The 27928-nt window shown below is 41.0% G+C and overlaps 2 protein-coding genes across 17 annotated transcripts in view; one reads left to right on the top strand and one right to left on the bottom strand.

Moving 5' to 3' along the window:
• Positions 1-10268, top strand: part of GNAL (G protein subunit alpha L) — a 175331-nt gene extending 165063 nt beyond the window's left edge. For all 4 annotated transcript variants that reach the window (XM_050970478.1, XM_009102028.4, XM_018908697.3 and 1 more), the window contains 6 exons: positions 1611-1684; positions 2529-2587; positions 2832-2952; positions 4181-4311; positions 6111-6178; positions 10012-10268. In XM_050970478.1, the coding sequence (XP_050826435.1) occupies positions 1611-1684; positions 2529-2587; positions 2832-2952; positions 4181-4311; positions 6111-6178; positions 10012-10158 (600 nt within the window). In that variant the 3' untranslated portion in view covers positions 10159-10268. The remainder of the gene's footprint in view (positions 1-1610; positions 1685-2528; positions 2588-2831; positions 2953-4180; positions 4312-6110; positions 6179-10011) is intronic.
• Positions 10269-13210: 2942 nt separating this feature from the next.
• The window catches only part of MPPE1 (metallophosphoesterase 1), a 30004-nt gene continuing 15286 nt past the window's right edge, over positions 13211-27928 (bottom strand). For 6 of the 13 annotated variants that reach the window (XM_030232110.2, XM_050970486.1, XM_018908666.3 and 3 more), the window contains 9 exons: positions 20966-21341; positions 20487-20595; positions 19730-19833; positions 19110-19190; positions 17253-17361; positions 16251-16322; positions 16016-16138; positions 15092-15232; positions 13211-13684 (listed from right to left, as the gene is read on the bottom strand). In XM_030232110.2, coding sequence (XP_030087970.1) covers positions 13502-13684; positions 15092-15232; positions 16016-16138; positions 16251-16322; positions 17253-17361; positions 19110-19190; positions 19730-19833; positions 20487-20595; positions 20966-21240 — 1197 coding nt within the window. In that variant the 5' untranslated portion in view covers positions 21241-21341 and the 3' untranslated portion in view covers positions 13211-13501. Of the gene's footprint in view, positions 13685-15091; positions 15233-16015; positions 16139-16250; positions 16323-17252; positions 17362-19109; positions 19191-19729; positions 19834-20486; positions 20596-20965; positions 21342-23464; positions 23505-23769; positions 24024-24064; positions 24146-25871; positions 27297-27928 lie in introns of those variants that run through there. The other 7 variants (XM_050970481.1, XM_050970485.1, XM_050970483.1 and 4 more) reach the window with 7 other exon arrangements.

The following is a 27928-nucleotide window of genomic DNA, read 5'->3' as shown; positions in this document are numbered from 1 at the left end:
TGCTATCCCACTGTCACTTAGCAGTCTCAGCCAAGATTGTGGGCCACATCATAAACTCCAAATACAGGTGGCAGAAGATAATCCCTGCCCTGGATAATTCAGTCTAACAATGCAAGGCATATAGCAGGTGGATGCCCTTAAAAAAAAGACAGAGTTGTCAAATCTAACTGTGCAATTAGGGAGTGAAATTCAGAGAAATTAGGTGACTTGCCAGAGATCACCCAAGGAAGCATGCAGAGGAGAGCCTCTTCCTTCAGAACTAATTTAGGTCCATAACCACAAGCATGTCCTATAGAGACCCAATATAGGATCAATTATTCAAGCACTCGAGACATTTTCAAACCAAAGGAATCAGCACTGGGGTTTGCTCCATCTAGACCTCATGGTTTTAGCATCAAGATCACGCACCTGGAGAGAGAAGTCAGTGAAGAAAAGCCTCATTTTTGCTTTCATTATTTACAGTAGTTCCTGTTTGTTCCTGGGAGGCCCTTCTCTACCTGAAGTACTCTTTCATCACCTAGGAAATTTTCCTGATATTTCCTTTGGGGAGAAATGTCTTCAAAGATCAGAAAAGGCCCTTGGTATTTGGCAGGTGGAAAACTTGCTCTGAGAGGGGGATTCTCTTTTGTTTTTGTTTTTGTCCTGTTGCGCTATATTAGTTGCTGTGCTGAATTAACTGGTAAAAATCACTTGTTTCTTCTCTTCCCTTGCTTTCTGGTCTTTGGATTTTTTTTTGGTTTTGTTTTTTGTTTGTTTGGGTTTTTTTGCACCATAACAAAGTCAGCAAGTGACAGAAAATGACAGTAACATATAAAATAACTAAAAGTAATGAATAAGTGGCCTTCAGCTGAGTGTGTGCAGCTGTCAAAGCAGCCAAGCCTTGGCTACCAGAAACAGCAGATGGTAGGGTAGGGAAAAAAGGCAAGCTGTGCCTGCACTCTGCACCACTGGCTCCCTCCTTCCATCCAGGAAGGAGGCATCATAAATTGCTTTGCTTGAGAATTCAGGAAATTATTAATTTTTAATTATTAAAGGAGAGTTGGTTAAGTTGTTAAGCATTGCTAGTTTAAAAAATAGGAAAGAAATGCCATATTTCTGCACGACCTAAATTCTGTTCCCTTGTGCTCTGTAACAGAGCTTTAATTACTCAGTCACAAGCTATTATTTCGATAGGATTCCTGTCTCATTCAGTACAAAAGAGGGCAGAGTTAAGGTTGCCCGGGCAACTGTAAATCTGGAGTTTTCTAACATTTGAATATTTGACTTTACAACATGAATAACATTTTTCTTAGTTTTATGTAACTTCAGAATTCATTATCCTCATGACATACCAAGGTGTATCACCATCAAGAATAGGTTTCAGTGGGCAGTAAGGAGAACATAGATGGGGTCTCCTGCTTTCTGAGTGCACAAACCAAATGCAGTGATCATTTTTAAGTTTATTTACCATGTCAGTACAGACATATGCAGATTTACCAACAGGTCTGATTGAACTTTCATTAAATGAAACATTTAAGACTTTTCATGGAAAATAATATTCCAAGCTTTTAAGAACAAAATTAGGTTAGAAAAAAAGCCTTACTAATCAGCTTCTGTCTTCTCATTTCCAGGACCTATTAAGATGCAGAGTGTTGACATCAGGGATTTTTGAAACAAGATTTCAAGTAGATAAAGTAAATTTCCAGTAAGTCTGTTATTAAAGATTTTTGAATATCATACTCCTTTTTAATAGCTTCATTCAGACATCTCTGTTCACGTATGCATGGTATAGCAGGCTTAGGATGGCAGTGGGTGGTTTTCTGTTGTTTGATTTGGCTTTTTAGCTCTCTTTCCAGAGGTCCTGGTAAAATTACCTCATACTTAGCAAAAATAGCTTTAATTAGTTACGTTTATTCCCAGTGCTCTATAGTAGGGTTGTGTTTGGCTTCTTGTAAAAACTGGTGCATTGGTATAGCACTATAAAATCATAAAATACCTTTGGGGGTGAGAGCTCACAGAAGTCAGTGTGAATCCTCCCTTCTTCCAGAGGGCTGCAAGCTCTGTGTTTGTCAAAGTTTTTTGCTGTGTCTCTGAAACACGCACAGGCAGACTGGCTTCTCTCACCAGTTCTTGCCCAGAAAGGTGGCAGTGCTCACGGGGCTGAGCTGCCTCATGTCCTCCTCCATACAGAGATGCCCTTTCCCCACCACCCTTCAAAATATCCCAAAACCTGTACTTGTTTATAGCACACTATTACATGCCATATGCACTGCTGCAGGCTGGAAAGGCCAACACTTGTCCTTGAAGAGTGTATTTCTCATTTTATGGGTTCAGTAGCCTTCTCCTGGCAGAGCAGGGCAGGTGGAGCAGTGCAGCTGTCTCTGACATGCAGTGCAGCATCAGCAGATCTCTCTCCTCTTCAGGCAGTATTTCACTGCCCCTGTCCTTGGGGCTGTCAGATTTTTAAACTGAACCCTCGTGCTGTGCATGCTTCGTGCGATTTTTCCTAGTGCACATAAGTGATATAACATCCTATGGCTTTTTAACAGCATGTTTGATGTAGGTGGCCAGAGAGATGAGAGAAGAAAATGGATCCAATGCTTTAATGGTAAGTAAAAACATTCCATGTTTTATTTTAAACTTATTCTCTGAGGTGTGAGCAGCTTAGTGTTCATACCCACACACAGTACCTCACTAGCACAGGAGTCCAGTGTTACAGATAACTTTTTTCTGGTGTTTTTGGCTGATTGGTGAGTAATGGTGGTGTTACCCTGAGGAGTATGTGCTGGGATAACGGAGATGTTCTATTCTCTCTCCTTTCTTTCCTTCTTTCTTTTGTGTGTTCTGCCCAGATGTCACAGCTATCATCTTTGTTGTGGCTTGCAGTAGCTACAACATGGTAATAAGGGAAGACAATAACACAAACAGACTACGGGAATCCCTGGACCTTTTCAAAAGTATCTGGAATAACAGGTAAAACAAACCTCATTTCCCACCCATCCTCCCCAGTTTAATTACAGTTCAACTCCTTTCAAAATAGTACTTCCCTTGCTGTAGGTTCAGATTGTCAATTGAGAAAATACCCAGGTTGGGCCAGGTCTCAGTGTCCCCACGGTGACACCCCTCCCTGCCTGGGGCTGTGGCACAGGGACAGTGCATGTGGCGTTTCACCATTCCTGCCAAAATGATGCAGGGCGTGGGAGCAGCTTGGAAAGGGCAAGGCCCCCCAGGCTGGCTGCTGCAAGGGAGGTAGGAGAGACCCTCTCCTGGCATCATTCTGATGCTTGGCTGAGACCAAGATCTTCTGAGGATCATTTGATCTCCTCCTCCAAAGCAGCAGCAGAGCAGCTCCCTGTGCTTGTTCCTTATGCGGGCAGCTGATCCTTGTAAGGGTCAGCTCTGAGAGCACAGGACACCTCTGCCTCGAGGGGTGATGCCTCAGACCTAACCTAACTGGAACTACCATTAAATTGCCACAGTGCCTCTAAATTGTAGGTACATAACCAAACAGCAACACAAATGGGCTCCTGGTAGAGAACAAGTAAAAACAATGTGCAAAATAAGGTGATGAAGTTTTCAGCACATACCTGTGAGGATGCTCTGCACTGAGAAGTGATTGAAGGTAGAGTGAAGGAGGAATGTTAACTGCACATCCCAAGGCACATTGTCACAGTGATGGATTAATTGGGGAAGAAAAGAGATGTTATTTTCTTTCCATTCATCAGGTGTCATGCAGGCCACCCTAAAAGATGGGATAACTGTGCAGATGAACAGTAGCTTAGAGCAGTCTGAGGGAAGGGACCTTTCTAGCCTTTTTTTTTTTCCCTTTATCATAACCAAATAAAGCAGACAGTAATGTCTGGTTCTGACTGTGGTGCTTCTAGAAAATGTCATCAGTTTACTAATTTGATAACTAAAAGAGAATTTAGAAAAAAATTTTGAAAACTGCTCTCTTCAGCAATGTCAACTGCAGTTTTTATAAATGTATTTACTGACCTTAGAAATATACCCATTGTTCTGCACAGGTGCAGACCAACCAAAACAATCATTTAGGTCATCCTTTTTTTTCTGTTAAAGCATGTTCTACACTATTTCACTCTCTGTCCACACAGGGATAGCCAGTAAATTTCCTATCAATGTGATATGTTTTTGTTGAATAACGTGTCAGAGGTAACACAAACATTTGGTTTGTTTTTGACAGGTGGTTACGGACCATTTCTATCATTTTATTCTTGAATAAACAGGACATGCTGGCTGAAAAAGTCTTGGCAGGGAAATCAAAAATTGAAGATTACTTTCCTGAATATGCGCATTATACTGTACCTGAGGATGGTAAGGTTTCTCCCCGTGCTGGATTGGACCTGCTGACGTGGCCCAGCCCATAGCTCCTTTCTCTGTCTGTCTGTCTGTCTCTCACACGCATTCACAAGCCCATGCTGTTCCTTGACATGAGCTGCTGGTCAGGTAAGGAGCATGCCAGCAGTGTGTAGCTCACAGGCACCCCAGTGTGGGTGGGCTCAGAAGGGGTTCCAGCTCCATAACACCTGCCCTCCCTTTTTGGGAGGAGCCACCAGTCCCAGGGCAGCAAAGCAGCCACACATCCCCCCCACTTCCCAGATGCTTCTGCCTGGGCCTCCCACAGCGCTGAGCTTTGTTGGGGATTTGTGAGACTTATTTTTCAGCCATTCTGCATCCTGCAATACTGTAAGTTTCAGTTTTTGAAATACTGATGGGAAGCCCAGCAGACCAGTAAGGGAACTTAATTGGAGGAAAACCACATCAGTACATAGGAAGAGAGTTGTGGTGATAGAGTGATCAGTTTCTTATCTTCAAGAAGTGCAATGGTTCCTGCACCACAGTAACATATTGCAGAGGTAAACTCTGGTATTATGCCAGGCAGGCATCTCCCCAAAGGTCTCAGGTCTGTCTAGCAAAAGTGGCAAAACTTTTACTTTCTGACCACTCACCTCTGCCTTACCCAAGTGATGTCCGAGTTGATCTGGCATCTGTTTCGTAATGGTAAGGGTTTTCAGAAGAAATCTTATCTTCATCTCCCAAATTTCCCCTTCTCAAACATGCACTACATAGAGTTTGGGTGCATTTTCTGTGGTTTTTTATAATAAACCAATTGTCAGGAAAAAGTAGCTTTTGGTATTTCACAGTGGGTATCTAGAGTGATCCAGAATATTCACACATGAAACAGCTCTCTATTTTTAATCTGTAGTTGTTCACTTATTCTTCAATTTCAGCTGACATAATTTAAGGGCAGCAGCACTGAATTCCAATGTGCTGTTGATTGTGCTGCTGCTCTATTTTTACCCCCAGCACTATGGATGAAAAATGCATTTCCATATTCTGATAAATTCTGGCCTTTACGATGTTATGTTTATAAGCATCTGATTTTGGAATCCTAGATGAGAGATAACACTGAAAGGAAATAAATAGGTTATCTCTTCACTGCATTGTTACTGAGAGTAAATACAGTCATTGCATGGCCTAGATAGTGACAACTTCATCTGCTGACAAACAGATGAAGTTGTTTGTTAATATTGAGCAACAAGTCTCCTGTTCAACAAGAATTTAATCCAAGATCCCTTGATGGGGAATATATCTGAAATATTCTGCTGAATTGGGGCCTGGAATTAAAATACATTTATATATATATCAAAAGGTCTTTCAATGCTGTCATTTTTTCCAAGAGTAATCTTGGACTAACCATTTTTAAACTCACATTCCTGCCTGCAGAAGCTTTTTTCAGGAGACACTATTCTGCTGCAGGAACTGAACAGCTCAGCTGCTTTTTCTAGTCATATTTTCTGATAAAAGCTAAACCCTAACTCCCACTTGGTTTATATCTATATGAACAAACTTGTGGATGTGAGTAAGCCTTTTTGTGATGTGACCAATGACATTGTTGCAATGATTTCAGCAATTTTCAGGTTCCTAAAATATGTTGTTCGCATAGTCAGGTTCTACTGTAGCTCTTCATTTTAGAATTACCTACTGGGAATCTCCTCTAATATTTCAATTTCTGTACTGAAGGGCTACTTCCTTCTTATTAAATCTTTTGTTACAGATAGATGATTATTTGGTTTTTGTGTTTCTGATGTCATTTGTTTTTAATTGAACAGCAATACCAGATGCAGGAGAAGACCCCAAAGTCACAAGAGCCAAGTTCTTCATCCGGGATGAGTTTTTAGTGAGTAATTTTCATCTTATGTGTGATTCTATCATAGGAAATACTGACAGATGGCATAGTTTATTTAGGGAAAACTGATGGGATTTTGCAGAAAGCTAGAAGGAGAGGACAACGTCTGGCAATTCCCTAGTTCTTTTCAGCTGCCCATCTTGCAGAACCTAACTCAGTGCTGCACATTTTTATGCCCATTTTTTATAAAGTCACTTGCCATGCTAATTGTCACACAGTAAGTGCTAGTGCTTAGAATGGCCATGTCGTTATTTGATTAAATAAGATTTCTGGTTTGCCAGTTAGGAGGTTTACCCCTCAACTTTGGACTGGTGTCATGGTCCTACTGAAGCATCATAGTAAAGTTTCCTTGTCTAGTCACATTTTTCTTGCAATTAAGGTTTCCTCTCTAGCTGGAGTGAAGAGGTGGTGTTTGCATTTTGAAGGTGAAAGTGGTCGTCACTCTCACAATCACAGCCCAGCCCTGCTGTCAGAGAGTGTAATCCAGCATCACTTGTGGCTTCACTCATTCTGAGTTGTCCCCACAGTGCAGAGCAGTACCAGAGACCAGAACCAAAGCTCATCCATCATGCCCTACTGGTAGAAACTATAAGTGTGTGTTTGAGACAACAAACTGAGTCATTAGAATTAAGAATTTTAAAGTCATTTTGCATTTACGAGCCTTGTTAGGATTTACAGCTGCTGACGCACCAAGAAAGAAGCAATTTACTGTATTCACACTTTGGGGATTTCCAGTGGCTGCCTTAGCCCTGTGGATCCTGAGGAAAAATGTCAGATTCTGCTGTGTTAACGTAAGAGTTAGCAAAAAAACTTGCTGCAAGGCAAATCTCTCCTGTGGTAATGCTGGAGTCCTGTGAAGCAGTGTTGATATCCAGTCTGTAAGGAGAGTGGCTCTGAGGGATGAGTTACAGGGAAATTAGGGTGAAACTCCCCACCTTTATCTACTTTCATGATTTAAGAACACACATTGAGGGTGAGGTCCTTTCCTGCCGTGAGTCACTGGCATTACAGAAGGAGGCCACCTATGAAGCAGGGAGGGGAGGGAGTGTCAGCTCTGCAGCCACACAGGAAACCCCTGTGGGTGCTGGGGGCAAGGGAAGCTCTTGTGCTGGGGCCAGCACCTGCCAGCTGCCAGACACCCCTTGGGGCTCACCAGGCATGGGGCCAGAACAGCTTCTCCCTCATTTCCCTGCAACTGCTGCAGGTTTGGCAGAGTGTCTCCTCTGTCACACGTCTGTCTGCTGGCTCTGTGCTCTGAGCAACGTGGCCATGCCTGGAGAGGGTGAGGTGGGAGAAGGCCAAGTAGAAATGGTCACTTCCAGTTCCATGGGGTCAGGCACAAAAGGCTGAGGTTTCAGAGAGGGAGTGATAAGGGGCAGAGGAGAAATACAGACTGGCAGGGATCTGATGGCCTTTGCCAGGTGCCAGGAAGAAAAGACCTGTATTTTCTATCTGTCACTGCCTTGGCTTTGCTTTATACTTTCTTTCCCAAGTTTCTTGATTTATGATGTTTTCCTTGCCCCACTCTGTTAAATTTTCAGGCATGGCTGAGAGAAGCCTGTGTTTGTTATGCTTTATTGGGATTTTTATCATGGTATTAGGTCTGCATAAACTATGGATATGTGTGACAATCAGCACCATGGCTGCACCCCTTAAAACTGCCTGGCTGTAGGAATGGTAGTGGCAAATTTAATGCCTGTAATTTGAGGAATTTTCATAGGAGGTTAAAATTTACCACATTTCCAATAACTATTGCTACACAGGATAGATTAGAAAGGCAAGAGATGTCAGCTCATGGCTTCAGGGCTGGTGTGGGGGCCGTGGCCCCTCGAGGTTGGGCAGCACGGCTGGGATCCTTCAGATTTCAGTCAGGGACCGGCGTGGGAGGGGTAGCTGGCCCCAAGCCCAGCCAGTGCCTGCACCTCAGGGCTGGGCTGGTGAGAGCATCTCCCTGTCCTGGAAGTGTATCTTGTGGGAAATCCTCTGTCCTTCAGCTCAGGCACATCCTTTCTTCTCCCAGACTCTTCCTGGAGGCAGTGTGCCTGTGTGCTCCTGGGTGTGGCTGCTCCCCAGCCCTGTTTTTGTGTTCTGCACACAGGGCTCTCCAGCTGCTGCTGTTTTGTTTGAATAGATCCCCAGTGTGAATACACGCCCCCTTAGAACAGTGGCACGGCCCCTCTGGTTCTTGTCCTGCTGGTTTTTACAAAACCTGTATCTGGGAGGTGAAGGAGCTGCTGTTCAAACACACAGACCAGGATTCCTCGAATTTGCATGTCATCCTGACCCCTGCAGTGTAGGGATGCCACTATTAAATATTCCTGCCTGAAAAGCAAATGTTCTTTCATCAGTGTCCCAGGGGAGTTTTATCCCCTCTGTGAACTGGTGCTGAGTAACACACTGCTTTTCAAAGTGAGTGTCAGGTAGGGGTGACAATTCTGCATTTATCTTTAAATGAGAGGACTGCAAGAGCTGTCAGGTAACAAAAACAGACAGTCCCCTAATATTTTGAAAATACATCCTTTGGCATGCTGTGTATGTAACCAGGATACTGTGGGCAGCTTATTGCTATAGACATGAGTGAAATCAGTGCATGATAAACACAAGCAGACAGTTCTTAGTATTTTTCATGAGGTTAACCCTCGAACTAGGTAAGAAAATAATTTTTAGACTGTGCATGAACAGCCCTGTGTAATCAGTGTTGAATGTGTAATATTACCCAAATTACCTGGAAAAAGCTGCAATTGCCTGTTGGTCTAATTATGTAAATCATGGCTTCTAAATGCCTACAGTTTTGCATATCTGTAGCTTCAGGTATTTAAAAGGTCAAACCTGAAAGTAAAATAAATCCTGTGTTAAAAATATATGGTGTAGCCTGAGTGAGATGGAACACTCTTTTGTTGTTTAACTAGAGAAATTTATAATAAAATTTAGAAGATAGTTATAGAAATCATTATTCTAAAAACTGGCCTTCTGCTTTCATGACATTTCGTTTATATTCTGCAAGATAATGGTCTAGAATGGATTTCTATTTGTCAGTCCTATAGTAATACAGAACAAAAATTAGGATATCTTTTTTGAATATATGTTTTAAGATCTTGAGGAATTTTAACAAGATAACCCTGGGAAAAATGATCCTAGACCTTGAAGTTAGAACCTAAAAAGGTTTGCACTAGCCTTGAGAAAATGTAATTCTGCATGGAATGATGTTTACTAGATTTATGCATGCTTTATTACTCTAAGTGAACCCAGCACTCTGGTGATAATTCCACCAAATTCTGGGCTCAATGATGATACCAATCCTTCAGCTGGCTTAACAGGTGCTCTAAGTGAAAGTAACTTCAGGGGCCTGCATACAAGAAGCAGAAGCAGTAGAATGCTGTTCTCTGCCACTGCTGGCTCCACAACTGGGAGGGTTTTGGTTTTGTGTTGCTGATGTAAAAGAGTTCAAGAATTTGCCACATGATGGCACCAAAAAAAGAAGAGAAAACAATTCCTGGGGCAGGTGCATGGCAGGCTGCACTGATTTGGCTGCACAGTGATGCAGAAATGGCGACAGCCTGTGCAGCTAAGGATGGCAACCGTGGCTCCCACAAACGACCCCTGTCCTGATCCCAGTATCCATAATCTTTTCTAATCTTCATTTCAGATTTGTCATTCAGACTGACCAGACCACAGCCCTCCCTTCTGTTTGTTTCCCTTTTTTAGTGATTGATATGCAGATTTCCCAGGGTTCTTGGTTCCCCCAAGTCTGTAGACTGCTGAGATGAGAATCTTCTCATTGCATGGCCCCTGATCCTTTTTGGTTTTGCTCCCTGTTTGCACAGAGGATAAGTACAGCGAGTGGAGACGGCCGGCATTACTGCTACCCACACTTCACGTGTGCAGTGGACACAGAAAACATCCGCAGAGTGTTCAACGACTGCCGAGACATCATTCAGAGGATGCACCTCCGCCAGTACGAACTCTTGTGAGGGGGATCACCGTGGAACCTGTGGTTTTAAATTCTTTGCTCCTTACTCTTTCTCTTGATACTACCCCACACAGGGTGGAAGAATATACTATAGAAAAGTCAGTCTCTTCACTTTGTTTACTTTAATTGTTTAACCTTAAAGCTGATTTGAAGCAAGTTTGGGTTATTTTCCCTTCATGCTTTTTGGGACTATTTTTGTGCTTTATTTTGACATGCCACTTCTTGTCATTCCACTAAGCCCTTTGGCTACCTCTGTTCCCTTAGGTTTTTGTTTTTTTAAAACTGAACGTGACCTGCTAAATTTTTTCCAGTGGGTTAACCTCAGTTCAGACCGGTATGTCATCTGGATGACACTGAAGTCATACCTATTCCTCTGTGTGGGTTTCCTTTTTAACATGACATTGAAGAGTACTTGATGGGTGAAAAAAGATTAATGCACTTTGTATCAGGTTATTAAATACTGTTGAGGAAGTAGACACACAATGTAGCAGCACCACAATATTTATTACTCTGTCACAGTTTTTAGCATTTCTGAGTTGCAGGTCAACTGATAAAGTGACCTCCTCTTTTAAGCCGTTACTGGCACAGGAAGTAGAGTAGATAATGAGAGGAACAGTGAAGACAAAGCAATTTTTCTGGGGTTTTGGAGCTAAGTGTCTCTGCACACCTCAGGCATTTGAATTACAGCTACTTTTCAGCCTGTTGCATCTAGGCAGAAAATTTACCACCCTCACTTATGTTATTTGTGCTGTCCACAAATGATCCTTTTAGTTCCGATCATTCTTGGACAACAGTCCTCTCCCTATATATATTTTTTTGTTTTACTGCTGGTTTATTATATTGTACAGACTGTAAAATGTAATATTATTTTGTACAACTTTATTGAAGAAAAATACTTGTAGAAGATCTTTGTGCCTTGATTATGGCTGTACCTGTAAAATGAGCTAAGATGTAAGTATGTTTTTGATTGCGCTGTACAGCTTGATGTCAACCTTACCTGCAGCAGTGACTGGAGGTAAGAACTTTATCTGTAGAGTTTAGGGATTTTTTTCTGGTTTATATAAAAATGCTCTTTAGTATAAAAATTATAAATTATGCAAATTAACCACTTACCTTTCCAAGTAAGGTATTACAGTCACCGGATGTTGCAGCAAACATGCCTTTCTCTTTTGAAGTCTCAGCTTTAAAACATTGGAATTCATTCAAGTGTCCAAATTGCAACCTGGTGTTGTTTTAATGGGAAACAAGGATTTATTTTAGTTTTCTTTCTTATTTCTTTTTTTTTTTTTTTTTTTTTGTCCTTTATATTTAGAAAATATGTTTGGTAATTCTTTGGTCATTCATAGAACTTCACAATTGCACAGACCGATTGTGAATGTGTAAAGCACCATTATATAGAGCTCTTCAATCTTTGTACCAACAGCGGCTTTCATTGTGCAAGTAAATAGCGAGAAAGAAGATAAGAAAAAAAAAAAAAGGTGTATAAACCCTTGTGTCTGGCCTAAGAGAATTACAAGATGACATTTTTATTTCTCTTTTAATAAAGAGACACATTAGAAAATTATTTTATTTTAAATATTGTAGAATCAAAATGTGTGAATATTTCTCAAACTTGAATAATTTATGCAAATGACATTCTCAAAACAAGTTGTGGTACAGTACAATATATAAAAAGCAAGAATTGCTGTAGCAATAAGGCATGTCCTTTTTAGTAACTATAACACTGCTTTATATTTTATACATAGGTGTTTTATGTCTGTGACTATATACTTTTCCTGTGTCCAAGATAACCTGTACAAATGTCTAAAATTACAGTTGCAATAACAGAAACCTAGAGAAGTGTTAGACTACATTACTTCATAGAATGTTTTATCACACTTCGGACCATTCCCCCCACTTCATTTTAAATTTAGGGAGAGATGAAAAGCTAACACAGTCCCCACACTGGCATATAAATCAGCAGGTTTTATTATTAATTTTTACCATATTGTTATTAGTTATAAACCTCAATCAGTCATCTTTTTTAAATTAGACTACAGTCCAATTGAGAACTTGTTTCCAGTTGAATATAAAACAATCCCATTTTAGATACTATAATATGACCATTTTCTCTTTGCAGAAATCTCATAACAGTAAACAGAATTGTCTTATTTCTCATGCCAAAGAAAGTAATAGAATGAATAACAAAAGATAGTAATTTTTTGTTTTTAAACTAGCCCCAGTCCAGGAGTTCAGGTTAGAGCTCCCAACTTCTGCAGGAACATCAGCAGGAAAACTGGTCCAGGTGTGAAGTGGTCCCTCTGTTTTTTCTGGGGTGGGTGGGGAGCAGCAGTAGGCTTGTCCCACCTTCCCCCACACACTGGAGACACTGAGCTCAGATTTTATCTTTGTGGCACAGCTGGTGGCCTCTGCCTCCCCACAGAGGAGCTAGTACAGTTCAAAATGTGACACTACACTAAAGTCAGCGGAACTTGTGGAATGTAAAATCAGGTGCATTCCTTTCCCTGGCTCTAGACTGATGGCTGAGGCATAGGATAATGTTACTGCAGCTGTATTTGACCTTCCTTCTTGCAGGAGATCGGCAATTAGAGGGCCCCTCACCACAGATCTCTGGGATGCAATAGGGCCCTCTTTTTTTAAGCTCATCATAGCACATCTTTTGGAAAGCAGCAGCTTGAGGTGTCACCCTCATTTTTTTTTTTAAGCAGTTTTCAAGTGTGTATCAGCAAACTCGATCCTCAAGCTTCTTCCCCATGTTGTCTGGTGGATGGAAAACTGCAACTTATAGTCAGCTAACAATTTACTGTGTCAGGAACCAGAAGATTTCTTGTCCCAAACCACAGTCCCTTACACAGAACACTCTAAAAAGGTTACGGAAATCTGCATCTCTCAGCGTTGATGCATCCAGATTCTGCCTGACCCTAACAAACACAAGTATGACATTTGAAGGGCCATGCAGCAATAAAACAGAGAAACATTTCCAGTTTGCAAGATTCAGCCTCCACCAGGGTAAGACACAAGTGCAGACAAGTGATGAGGCTATAGGATTTACATAATGTACAGTTACACTTTTAATATACATATTTGATACAAAAATTATAGCAGGAAAAGGACTCATTTGATTGTCGAATACAGTATTTTTGTACAGCATGAAACGTTCATTTCAGTTAATTATTTATCCTGTAGTAGTCATATCAGCTGTATAGGACTTCTATGGTATGTGTAAATGCAACCTGCCTTCAGACTAGCAATCAAATTAGGTCATTTGCTGGCATGAATATAGTCTGATGTTTGACTGTTCTCAGCTTTGGTATTTCAGTGACTGAATGCAGATGTCTGGCTCTTCATACTGCTTTATGCTTACTGATTAAACGCTGAGCAAAATAAAACGGTGGAGTGAGAAGCTGAACATGAGCTAGTACCAGGATCACAAGCAGAGCACCTGCTGCACAGTAGATAGTGAAGACTCTGCTCTCAAATGGAAGGAAGCATTTTTGGAGGGAGAAGTCAGTTGGTGTTATGCTGCCCTGGAAAAGAAATGAAGACCGTCACTTTGCTGTGTTACAGTGGGTTCTGAATCAGGAGTGAACACCACAGCTGTCAGATCTCCAATTTCTAAATCCCTACATTGGGTGGCAAGGGTTGGGGCCAGTTTCCTAGTACCAGTGCCTTCTCCAGGGGGCTGAAGAGTCCATACCTTGTGGTGCTGGGCACTAACTGGAATATTCACCAGGCCAACATTAGCCCAGAGGCCAATCTTCCCATCTAGCATAAACAAAGAGCTGGGCTCCTCATCTGATTTGCCTTCAAGAGAAGCCTAACTTTAGCTGCTGCAAATCCACCTGGAAGGAGCCTTTCCAGGCTAAAGTTAGGTTTTGTGAATGTGCCCCTTCCTTCCCCAAGCTCCCCTCCTTACCCAGTACATGCTGCAAAAACACACGTTGGCTAATCCAAATTAGGAATAGGAACTTGAGCAACAAAGAACTTTGTGGGGTTTTGGCTTGACTTTGCAGTTTAAATTGAAGTTTACAGCAGATCGAGGCTGAGGAGTTAAAACAGAAGTGAAGAGGATGCCACTCTAATTAGCCAACCTCTTGTTTTGCAGTGAAGATGTGCTGTCTGGCATGTGCAGAGTGTGTGTGCAGTTTGAAGGCAGCTACTCTCAGGACTATGAAATAAACAGAACTACTTTCAACAACAAATATTAACAGTTGCATAAAATGAATTTAAACATTTGGGGTTACCTGTGTATTAAGCAGCCTAAACTCGAAAACGTACATAAAAGATTTCCCTCTCCATGTCACAGACTACTCTGTAAACGGATTGTAGGTTTTGCTTCTTACTCCAAGTTTCTAAGGGTTCTGTTTTATTTTTGAACTGGGGAACTAATTGATTTACCTCTAAGGATATACTGAGCACTGGAACTGCCTGCACAAGCATAACCAACACACTGTATAAAATGTGAACTGGCCATGAGGAGGCAGACTGTGGGCACGTCACAAACACTTTCACTGCATTAATGCACACGTTTGAAAACCATGATCACCCTGCAAAAGGGTTAGAGGTGGATACAGTCTTGTTTTCATAGTTGGTAAATCAGCCAAGCCAAACTGGTCTTTCTACTGTTCAGTGCACAATACTGATTATTTTTACAAGTCAATAGTTTACAGTGCACCCTCTTTCTAAGAAAATGTACCCAGATACTAATTAGGTCTTTAGCAGCATTGCTTTGTACCACACAGAACATGTGGCTCCCACAGATGTACTTTATAAAGTGGATGCAGTGTACTGAGTGGGTTGGGTGGGTAGGCAGTTTTTTTTTATTATTTTTCGTTTTTACAGGTAGAATCAGTTTTAAAATATAGCTGACTGCCATGTTGATTTATCTATGAAAGTTATCTGACAAAAATAAAAAAAAAAAAATTAAAACTTACCATGATGAAACTAGGATTGTTTCTATTCCTCCAACTGAATGATGGGACACTGATTTCTGGAATTTTCCCTGCGTGCAGCACTTCACAAGCACTATGAGTGTGCCCACTGAGAATCAAACGGGGCTGAAACCACCAGAGCAGCTAGAACACAAAATGGTAAAGCACAAAAATTATGTCACAGCTAAAAAGAAATTGAACTTAAAACCCCCTTTTTTTCCTTTGAACATTATAGCAATTCTCATATTCTTACAAAGTGTTTTCTGTAAACTTCTGTTTTCCAGTAAGAAATCTGTTGGTATTGCAATATCAATCGCACCCATTTAGCCCTGATCCCAAGTACTGGGCTTTTTTTTTTTTTTTCATACAGATCAGAACAAAGGCAACAGTATGCTGTGGATGTCACAAAGAGAAAAACTTTGGGTTTAGTAAAGCAATGCTATTTTCTTGTCTAAGGAAGAATCTTGTAATGACAGTTTTTGAGTGAAGACATTAATGCAGAAGGAAAGAATCAATGACCATTGAGTTTTAAGGGAATACTTTAAATTTTCTTGTAGTTACTAATTCAGCAGAAATGATGCTTTCAAAGTGTTGGAAAACTGTGGCTTCATAACAGATGTGTCAATAATTTACACAGTACAGAAAGTACAGAATGCTGAAGTGGAGGTAATGGCAGTACAGCAGATTTAAGAGTGACAAGACTTAGGAGCTGTACCTGGGAAACCTGGCAGGACCAAGGCCACGATGGTGAGGATCCTCAGGGGAGCAGCTCTAACAAGCAGCCTCTCCCAGGCCTCATTAGACAGGAGCAGCTGTGCTCTGTTTGTCTCAGCCAACAGCCTTACCACAATTTTTAACATATTTCTATCTAGAGTCATGTCCCCCTCTCACCCACCCACTGCCACTCAAGTTCCCAAGAAATCAAACCTTTTGTGATGCCTCTTGAGACAGTACATCATATTTCTCTTTAAAGGGGATGTTTTTCTCCTCTGGAGGAGCAGAATCTTCTCCAGTGCATTCAGCATCACTTTTCCGATAGAGAGGATAATGCTGGGAGTAATTGCAAGCAAGGATTAGTTGTTAATGATCCAGCCTTTCTGGAGCAGTGATAATCCACAAAAACAACATGTCAATATGTTGCCTCACCCCACCTCTAACACACCTGTAAAAGGATGGGTTCTGAAGCTGGAAGCTTTTCCACATCACTGCATCTTTTGTTGGAGTGATTTGGTTTCTGTGAACAAAATTAAGCCATAGAAGGGGTGACAGTAACTAAGCAATAGCTAGGTTTTAAGGGGTTAGAGAGGGTGGGGTTGTTGGATTTGGTTTTTGTTAAGCAGTTTAGCTCAGATAATACTACCCACTCTTTTAACTCCTAAGTGTTTTACTGTGGACTGGTGAAACTCCCCATTCTGTACATGCTGTAAATACAGCTGTGCTCTTTCTGACTGTCATGGCTTAAGTTTTAGCTTTTATATTTTTCAGATTCTGTGCTGCTTTAGTGTGTAGTTTTGAGCTCCATCAACTGCAGAAAGCAGCAGCAGCAGGATCTCTGCCCCAACAGGGCAAAGGAGTTTGAGGGCAGCCCAAGGGAGATAGAGTCTGGCAGTTTTTCCACTGGGAGCTGGTTTCCTGATTGACTGCCAGCCCAGTCAGTCATGCTGCCTACTGTGTGTCCCTTCAGCCTATGAAAAAGAGAAGAGGAAGGAAATACAAGAAATTATTTGATATGATTAAAAAATACAATTAAAACACTACTAGGGTACAAGGAAAGGATTGCAGTAGGATAAGGAACCTAAAAGAACATGCTTGAAGACTATAAAACAGAATAATATCCATAAATATAAATGCTGGATTATGTATCTGGAGTCAAAGGGAGGGTTACAGAACTGCAATTGCTTGGAACAGAGGAAATGACACTCTGTTGGCAGCACTGACAAGGAAGTCAACACCATTAGTGCTAAGCAACACTGATAATAGTTAAGTAAACACGGTTAAGAGGGATATGAATGAGGGGGAGAAAGACTTGCTAACAAGTTGCACTGTGAATTGGAAGCAGATTTTTAGGGAGAGTCTGGTTGTATCCTGGCTATGCTACAGTATCAGCATTCCCGTTGTGGCAGAGGAGGCTCTGGCTGTAGTCAGATCTTTAATAATCTCTTACCTGCTGAGAGCAATTCAGTTTGTGAGAAAGTGCCTCAAGTTTTGCCTCTGAGGTACGGCAGACAGCACAGCCATCACCCTCCATGGCTACACTGTTCACTAGGACAAAGCTGGAAAATACCAGGGGGTGGGCAAAGAGAAGTGAGGAGGACAGGAAGGCATTTGTTGTTCATGCACACGTGTGGGATAAACTTCATTTTATAAAATGCAAGTGTTCCTAAGTTGGACATAGCTCAACAGAGCAGCAGAATGTAACAGCTTCTGAAGTCATGTGTTCCAAATCCTCCTCTGAGTATCTGTACCACAGCCATGTCTCTGCTTGGTTGGCTCCTTTATGCAGTTGTTGATTAGGTTGCACAATGTACCTTACGCTTCATGCTTATGCTAAAGATTTTTTTATATTTTAACAGATACTTAAGTTGTATTCTAGTGGAATGTTAGAAGTTCATCACTAAACTAAATTCTGAGGGAAAGGAGAACTTGCTTCTCTCCCCTCACAGTTTAGACCTCAGAGACAGCATTTGAGACATTGAATTTCTTCAGAACAACTGAAAAGCAGAACAGCACTGCATGTGGGTGACTGCCCTGAACAAGCTTAGTTTTGTGCTTTGCAGCCTCTGACACACAAAACAGGATTTTATTCTTAATACAAGGTTTCCCTGTAGATTTCAAATCAACTTAAGTTCTGCCACAAGATTCATACCCATTTAGTCACACATTAAGCTTGAGATACATCCCCAATTAAATTCAGTCTGTTTAAAAAACAAAAATAAGCTGAATGCTTCACTTAAGAGATACTAGTCAATAGTAAAACAAAAATTAAGCTGCTTGTATACCATAGATTTGTTGTAAAATAGTTTCTTAAGGAATATTTATTTTAGGAATATTAATAGTGCAGCTCATTGCAGATAATGGATACCAGACATGCAATCTCTGCAACTGCATAGGAGAATTCTGCTCTGCTGTTTTATCAAAGGAGACATGGAGATGTTCCTTAATAATTATTTTTTAAACAGCTGAAATACATATCTTGAGGGCCCCACATCTGCATGATAAGCAACAGCTTTATACTGAGCATTCATGAAGCTCAGAGATCTTCCTAAAATAGACACAACTATTTCCAGACCTGTTCAGAATTTTTTATTAAACCTTTATGTTTGCTTAATTAAGGGAACCAGTGTGAACCTGTAGGCTTTGAATCTCACATTTCCACGAGTGAGTACAACCCAAGGGCACACGTGCCAAACACAGAGTGGCAATGGGCCTTCCCTTCCTGAATCTGAGATTTCAACACCTTTCCACAAACTCAGTATTGCATTCCCTTTTCGGGTTCCTGCACGGTGTCTGGAGCTAACAGAGCACACAGCAGCCAAGTGCAGCCACGGGGACACAGCTGTGAGAACAAACTGCACCGAGCCAAAACCAGCTCGAACATTACTACCCCACCTTGTGGAACAACTGCAGACACACAACTGCTGTGTTCCCGAATTCTTCAAACAAGGGCTAAGTTCTGCAGACTAAAGAAGTTATTAAAATTAATGGAACTCCTAATTTGTAAACACAGAGGGGGTTGGTTCATGTTTCTTTATCCTGCTGTGTTTACAGCCATGGCTCATTAGCAGCTGCAAGGAAGTATAAAGGCACACCAGAGAAATGGATTCTGACTCCACAGTACTTTTCCATTTGAAAGGAAATTGTTACACCTTACATAGCCCTAAGTACAGCTTCCTGTCCATATCAAACTACAGGTTTGTACAAAGTGTTTGGGTTTAACACATCATAAGGTAGGTGATAAAAAAAAGGCCCTAAGTGAAGCATTCCCATACTATTTCATTAGAAAAAAATTAAATATACTCACTTTATTCCTTTCCGAGTTATCAGCTTTCCTGAAGTAAAGTTGAAAACCTTTTCAAATCGATTTACCTTGTAAGTAGTCATTCTGTGTCACAGAGCAAAAATAACACTGAGGTAAGAAATTGCCATTGGAACTCAGCTGACACAGTTGCTTTACAGTTTGCTGACCATTCATGCAGCTTGCTGCTCCTACGTCCAGCTCACACAATCAATCATTCAGGAAACTCACAGGGATGCTCTGACACCTCTGGTGTCCTCCAGGCCCTCCAATCAGTGGAAGCACCAGCAGAGTGAGGGCACTTACACTCTACTGTGTGCTAAAGGGAGTGGAAATTTGCTCAGGTGCCTTTCTAAGGCGGAGGCCCAATACAAGGAAAAGCAGCTTCAAGGATTCCATGTCAGTGCAGAAGGATCAGCTCTGAACAACCCTCATATGGTCAGAGAAGCATAAACCTGTTCTGTGCACAGGCCTTACTCTAAATTACGACCCTTTCTAATTTGATCATGATCAAGAAGTTGTCTGTATAACCACAAAATAGGTGCCTCAGACCCAGCACCAGTTACTGTGGGCAGGCTGACACTTCATTCTTGGCACCTGTGTGCTCCTGGCACTGACAGACTCACTCGTAATGAAAGCCGATGTCGTGATTGCCAGCGATGACCACCAGCTCCGTAAAAACTGAGTGCTTGAACATTTTCTGGAACCTCCTGACATCATCTGCCCAGGCCTGCAGGAAAACAACAGAAGAAGAAATTGGTGCTGTTGCACAGCATCGAAGGTTTTGTAGTGGGTGTGCAAGGTGAGGTTTTGGTACTGGAGGGGCTGCAGAGGTGGCTCCTGTGGGAGCATCCCGTGTCCTGCAGAGCCGATGCCAGCCAGCCCCAAGATGGACCCACTGCTGGCCAAGGCTGACAGTGTCTCTGGGATAACAGAATTAGGAAGGTGGCAGAAAAGGAAACTCTGCAACTGCAGCCAGAGAGAGGAGTGAGAATTTGTAAGAGGAAGAGCCCTGCAGACACCAAGGTCAGTAAAGGAGGCAGGTCTGTTTGTGTTTTCTCTCCCTCTCCAGCCGAGGGAAGTGATAGGGCAGCTTTGCTGGGCACCAGGCATCCAGCCAGGGTCAGCCCATCGCAAGCCTATAACACAGAAGCACAAACTCAGATGTTTACATTTTGTAAGTTTTATAGGAGGCAAAAAACTGTCAAGATACTTCCAAAAATGAAGGAGAATCACAACATTTCAACTCCTATCTGAAAATCTAGAAACTTCTACCAACAGGACAACTGTAGCAGTATTAAACAAAGATTTGTATACCTAATCTGCTTCCATTTCCTTCAAAAATCCTCATTTTTTGAAACAAGACAACTGATGATGTCATACCTGAGGTGAGCTCCATTTTCCTTCATCAAAAACATCTCCCAGAATAAAAACAATATCTGGCTGCAGTAACCATAAGGCAGTTTGAAAAGATCTCTCCATTTGCCATTCCCTGAAAGGAAAATACAGAACCAGTTATCACTGCCTTACCTCTGGATCCTCAGCTCCGAATACAGAGACACAGCCTGGTGATAGGAATGGGAAACTGGCTCTTACACACTGAAATATGAAAATATATTATGAAACCCAAATTACATACTTAGAAATTGGGTGTAAGGATAGTAGGTGCATCTTACCTGGTGGGTAATTCCACCGTGATACCATCAGGGCCAAGACATGCAAGAAGTAATACCAGCTTGTTTAGTTTTTCATTACAGTTCTAATTAGTTGCTTTTTAATAGAATGGTGGATTATTGTCCCATTAGTTACTACTAAAAACCCTAAAACTGGCTAGACATTATTTTTAAAACATTAATAATTACCTTCTTAGCTTATCCAGCCAATGTCCTTTGATTTCACCAAGTAGGTGTGTATCAGCTAAAATTATGGCCTTTAGGACTGAAGCTGAAGTCTCTTTTTCAGCCACGTGAGCTCCACCTTTCACGTTTGGCCATCGGCATTGAAATATTACCACATAGTAAATTAAAAATTCACAAAATATTAACACTGAGCTGACAAAGCCCACAAGTTTCAGCAGAAAACAGAGCCTCCTCTTCAGAGGGAGATTCTTCACAGCAGTTGAGCTAGAACTCAGCATTGCAGTACCAGCATAAAACAATGGCTCAAGTCCTCCTCTCAGATGAAAACAGCTTGGACTGCTTAAAGGATCACATTGGGCTTTTTGTCAGCACAAAATCCCTGTGGAGAAAATACAAAATAAAATATTCATTGAGTCAGCATTCCCTATGGAAAGCTACCATGCAAGGCCTACAGTGTTAGCTTCTCATCACCCTGCAAGGCTTGGGAATATGTAATTGACCTAAAGCACAAAGTTCTCCTCCAGGCACACAGATGGCCAGCTGAGCACACAACTGCACTCACTCCCACCAGCACCAAGGAAAGCAGATTACAGCCAGCCAGGATCTTGGTGCATTATGCTTTTTTAAGGACTTCACAGTGAAAACACTATGAGTAGGGGTCAAATGTAGGTAAAGACAGAGCTTAGGTTGAACAGCAGCTGCAACAAAAAAAATCTGTTAGGATCCATATAGAATCACTCAGGCTGGAAAAGAACCCCAAGACTGAGTCCAAGCCTTAACCCAGCAGTGCCAAGTCCACCACTAAACCATGTCCCTAGCTGCCACAGCCCTACCTCTTTTAAATACCTGCAGGGATTGTGACTCCTCCACTTTCCTGGGCAGCCTGTTCCAATACAGGACAACCCATCAGTGAAGAAATTTTTCCTAGTATCCAATCTAAATCTCCACTGGCAAACTTGTGGCCACTTCCTCTTGTCCCATCACTTTTTTGGGAGAAGAGACCAACACTCCCCTGGCTACAGCCTAATTTCAAGTAGTTGTAGAGAAATAAATAAAGTCTCCCCTCAGCCTCCTTTTCTCTGGGCTAAACAATTCCCAGAGGACATCTGGCACAAGCGCAGAACATGGCTACACCAAATCAACAGCATTACAACCTTTAATACGGTTCATTGTCATCTCCAAGAACCAAGGGCAATTCACTATCCCAGAACAAGTTTGTGGGACGTTTCCAGGAACACAGGCACATACAGACAGGTAATTAACTAATGCTGCTTCATTTCTGACAAGAAGAAAACAAGAAACATCTAACCCTCAGAAAAACAAAACTGCACTGCAGCTATAGAGAAACAGTTAATGAGCCAAATTGGTGAGATTTACTGTTTTCTGCTGCCTTGGATACCTTGTAACCTAAACAGGGAATTTTCTCCTTTTGAAACTCAAGTATTTTTTTCTGTTTCTTCCAAAGCCCTTGGCAGGAACACTTTTGCAGGGTAAGTGCCCACAAGAAAGTATCCCAGCTGAGAGTACAGAGGCACCAGCCCTTACTCTCCAATGAAAACCCTCAATTTCCAGGTCCAGCCTCTCAGGGTCTCAGTCTGAAGAGCACTGCAGGTCTGAAAGCCTCACTCTTCAAAGGTAAACTCTGTAGCATGGTCAAAGTAAAGGGACTCCAGGGGACCTATAGAGATGCTGCTTCACAGGCTCAGGAAGAACTTCCAGAGAAACCCACAAAATGTGGTCCCCCACCCAACAATGGGATTGCAATTTTGCTTTCAACAATAGAAAAAAATCCTAATTTAGGACTAATATCCAGGACATGAGCAATTACTCAACACAGTATTCAGTGATTAGGAGACCAAGTCTGAATTGGCTAAATCAGACTACAGCTGTGAATATCTGGTACCGTTGAAAATTTATACTCCAAATATCAGGAAAATTGCAAATCCACACAAAATTAGTGGATTGCTTCTAAAATCTTGGCCTCAGTTATATGCAGAACACAAAACAAAGTTGAATTTCTTCACTGTCCTATGAACTAGCCCATTTGATTTATGTTTCATGAAAGTGAATACTGACACATGATTATTATATTATTCTTCCAACCACAACCCCTATTTGATAATAGCCACTTATTTTCAAGCTTCCCATATCAGCACTACAAAGTACTTATTTGAGACAAAGAACCACTAGCCTGCACCATGAAACATTTCTAGTATGCATTATCAAACAGAACAATGACTAATACTTAATTGCATGGAATTCAGTTCTACCTAAACTTGGTTTAACAGAAAAAAGCCACTGGCCAAATGTCACAACTCCACAATATGTGGTACTACACATAGAGACTGATTAACCTGTTTAATATACTCATCTTGCCTGCCCTTTAACTAGCAAACAAAGTAGCAACACCTTGCTTGTACATCTCACAAGGAGGAAAGATCAAAGCAGAGCTATCTGCTAACTGGCACAGCAACAAGGACAAAAAGACAGGCAAATTCTTACCCAAAGAATGTTATTATCCACAAATTTATATGGCTCTATCCTGCAAAGTAGGAAGCAGTGCTTATTTGGAAGTAGACTTTGGTAGTCTGAGACAGTCTCCTCTTCCAACAAAAAACAGCATTAATTTGAACAGAAAATGCCAGTAGGTTATTTAACTTACATTAGCCAGAAAATAAATAAATAAATAAATAAATGAAAATCACAGCTTCAAGAGCAAACTGATACCTTCAAGTTTTTGGTTTTTTTTTTAAAAAAAAAAAAGAAAAAAAGAGAAAAAAAAAGATGTCCACACCAACAAACCAAACCTGCGTTCAGTAGAATATAAAAAAATCTTCAAGGCAAACTGCCATTTTCAAAAGTCACAGGCAGCAACAGACACAATCAGCGCCCCAGAGCCGGTCACTTCCACTCACACTCCTCCTGCGGCGTTTCCGCCGCTAATTGTCACCGGCTGGGCAGTTGTGCCACAGATGTGGAGCTTGCCAGAGGTGCCCCATCTGCACCCTCCACCGCCAGCCTTCCTGATAGTGAAAGGAAAACCGGAAAGGGAAATAAAAAAAGAAGAAAAAAAAAAAAAAAACAAGAAAAAAACAACGCAACCTCATAGAAAGTCGGCGATGCAGATCCAGCCGAAAGACAGCTCCCACTACTGGTTGAGAGAAATCCCTGCCCCCCTCGCCCTGCCACCTGCCAGCCCCGACTGCTCCCATCCCCGATCCCATCCCCTGTCCCATCCCAGCTGACCTCGGCCGGGGCCGCACAGCCGCTGCGGGGCGGAGCTGCGGCTCCGCGCGTCGCTGCCGCTCCCCCGCGCACGGCTCATTACTCTCATTAGAGCAGATTTCCCCAGCAGAGCCGGGACACCTCAGTTACGAGAAAAGACTGGAGGATTCCTCACTGTTTCTTGTTCTGCACGACCTTTAAAAACACAGCCTGTGGACGACGACAATTGCTGAATCATTTAACAACGCGACCAAAGTTTAAACACGCTGAAAGTGTAACCACAACACTGTGGGGGAAAAGACTCTAACTGGCACTGCTTCCTTCCCCAGCATTCACGCTTATTTTATTCATTAGCGAATGTTACAAACATTTTGCACTGATAATTTTCTGTCACACATGCTATCCTCCTTATTTTCTTCCATGAGGTTTACTGGCAATGCAGATTTGCGTTGCTCCTTTTTTGTTTCCCTTTCCCATCTCTTGCTCAGAACATTATCCAGCTTTAATTTACAATGAGCCAAGAATGAAAAAAGGGAACACAGTGGTCTATAGCCAGAGCAGGCACAAGGAGTCCTGGAGCTTTACCCTATCGCTTGGTGAATATCCAACTCTGAACATCGCAAATGCTTTGAGGCAAATTTCTTTATTAAATTACAACTTCATAAAACTGTCCTAACAAACCAATTGGGACACGAGAGTCTTAATCCTACTCCTAGTCCTACCCCTCAGGTGTGTCCACGTATTTTTATGAAGCTAAAGAAGCTGTATTAGTTAATTAGTCTTTCTACCCTAAGCAGTTTTCACTCAACTCTACCACCACAATGTCACAAAGGAAGAGATCTACACCTTTTAGAAAAACATAGTTCTGTAATGTAACTATGTTAAACTTTCCTGGCATGTCATTAGAAACAAGCTGAGATCAAATCTCCCAAGGTTCTGCAAGGTACACTTGTAACTGGGAGTTGTCTCTTTTCATTCCCTGCTCACCCTCCCTGAAGCAACACCACATGTCTGCCTCCTGGACTGTGACTTTCTGCACTCCCACTTTCCTTTTCAGGTCTTCAAATACCACAGCTCTTCAAGTACCTAACTCTTGAATCAAAAAAGAGCTTCTGAGGAATTCTTCTTTTGATGATGCGAAATGCTCAGAATACACTTTCCAATTCTGAACACTAAATCCTTCCTTCATCCACAAATTTTCTCTTATTATTGGGATTGAAGAAAAATTCCAAGCAGAGATTTAGCATTTTTCTTTTAAGAAACCCCTCTGCAATAATTTAATGATAGAATTAATTTTGGTTTGCATTAGCACATCCTTAGGACAGAAATTCATACAGACTGACAAATCTAGAGACACTTTGATTTTATGTAGCTTACAGAAAAGGATAAATTGGAAAATTAGGAAAAATAAAACAATTTTATTTTATTCCCATACACACCCACAACCAGAATATATTCTGCAAGTGTGAAAGAGATGGGTTTGATACATAGTTGAAGTTATGCAGATCAGTTTATTTAAAAATAATAAAGAAACAAAAAAATCAAGGTCACAAAATACAACATTTCCAAGAACTTGTCATAATGAGATGACATTACTGACTCTGTATTATCAAACTATGGTACCACTTAAGCAATGGTAGGTTTAAATGTTGCAGTAATTATAAAAAATATGTAGAAACTCTACCTGGCATTAAATTACTCAGTAGTTACAAATGTGCTGTAAAAGGAAGTCCATATATTACACTGATTTGTTTCAAGCACTTTTCATATTCATTGTTCAGTTTCACAGATTCCTGTACAGCTTGTTTTAGATCTTCTACCTCTTCAAAAAAATCCTAAAAAAAACCCAGAAATATTCACCTTGAACTTTTTTTTCAAAGACATTCTCAGTAAGAGCTAGTCAGCAGTTCAGTTATTCCAAGACACTTTCTGTATTTTTACCAGTGTATGGCTGAGTTATGCAAACACAGCTATGGTGAGATACAGCACTCAACTACAACCTTAGATAATAATTTCATAATTTCTGCCCTGAACACACAAGCAGAGTTCAAGTTATGTTAGAGGCTGGAATACAGACTAGTAATAGGAAAAATCAGTTTTAAAAAGGATAAAATATGGATTTACCAGACAGCTACATAATGACAGTCCAATATGACAAGGGAATAAAGTCACAGTCTGACTCTTCGTAAATTAGAAATTGTTGGGAACCATATGGACAGAGGAGTATAAACATCCAACACTTTGTTTCACCAATCCTTGAATGTTCAAGCTACCAAAACAACAATGTGCCTACCTATAACCATCTATATTTGACATTCTCCTCCCTATTCTTCCAGCACTTTTTAAATGAACAGCTACATACATATAACATACAGCAACTTAAAAGTACCTTAAAAAGGGAGCACGGCTAAAAAGCCACAACCTCAAGTTTATGTATCTCTCTTGCGAGATGAATCTCTCAACCACACGTTGTCACTGATTCCCAAACACAGGGGACTAGAACTCACCCTGGCTTAATGTTCTGCAAGTTACACATCCAATGAACTATCACCCTCTTTTACTGTTACCCCTGCAATTAATACCATAATGTTATTTAATCTGGGAGAAAGGACTGCAAGGTAAGAAAAGAGATTCTTAAAAAAAAAAAAAACTACAATAACAAAATAAAAAGACTTGAGGAACAAGCAAAAATCAGCTTAAACAATTTGCTGCTGAAAATAAAACCTGATGTCACCACATTAAACTGAGTCTTCTATAGTTAGGTAAGAGCTCAGCATCCTGTTACATAACTTAAAAATTACCAAATGTTCACATTTTCAATTTTTACACCTATAGATCTAACAAAAAATTCAGAGCCTCTGCCCTCCCTAAACTTGGAGTTCTGTCAGAGGCCTAGCTTTGACATGCTTAAGTTCAAGAGAAAATAGTCTTCCTTAGCTGAGTAGCCCTTCAGGATACGAATGTTTCAAGGAGTCACTCACTTCCATCTCTCTCAGAACGCTATACACTGGTTTCTTTATCTATTCTACTTGATAACAACATATGTTCAGCCTAAAGAAGTTTCAGCTCAGGCAGAAAAGTTAAGTTTTTAAAAAATCACCTACTGTTAAGCTTGTCTTAAAACAAATTACCTTGTCTAATCCAGCTAATTCATTTTTTAGTGCTCTCTTTTCTGCAGACAACTTTCCATTTTCTTTCTTCAGCTTTTTAATCTCCTTCAACAATAGCTCTATATTCAAATGAAAAAATGTAGAGTTCAACCATTACAGTCAACCTCCCCCTCATATGAATCATATTACAGCTGAAGAGCTGCCTACCTTTTGTGATATTAGAAAATTATAGTTCAGCTTCTTAAGTACCTTTTTCATACAGTGATTTATTCTTAAGAACTGGCCCAGCATATCCTCAGGTACAATGAAAGATATCAGGATCTGCCAGTTGGATAATCTGGATCTGCCAGATTCTTAGATGTGGGATTATTTTACAAATAATTTTACAATCCACAAAACACACATCACATGCTTTGATTATCTTTTTCTGGCTCATGAGAGGGTCACATCAGCTCTTGCTGCTACACATTTCCTGAAAATTATGACTACATTACATGATCTTATCTATCTCTTTTCTATGCTTTGAAGTGTAAGAGGATCACACCTTAAATTCTGGATTTATTTATGAGAGGAAGAATGTACTGGAACCAGCACTGTCCAGGCTTGTCCAATGTTTTAAGGCTAAAAACAG

The sequence above is a fragment of the Serinus canaria genome, chromosome 2 (assembly GCF_022539315.1).
Source record: "Serinus canaria isolate serCan28SL12 chromosome 2, serCan2020, whole genome shotgun sequence".
NCBI classification, from domain to species: Eukaryota; Metazoa; Chordata; class Aves; order Passeriformes; family Fringillidae; genus Serinus; species Serinus canaria.
The sequence above is the reverse complement of the archived record's forward strand: the minus strand, read 5'-3'. Positions and strand labels throughout refer to the sequence as shown.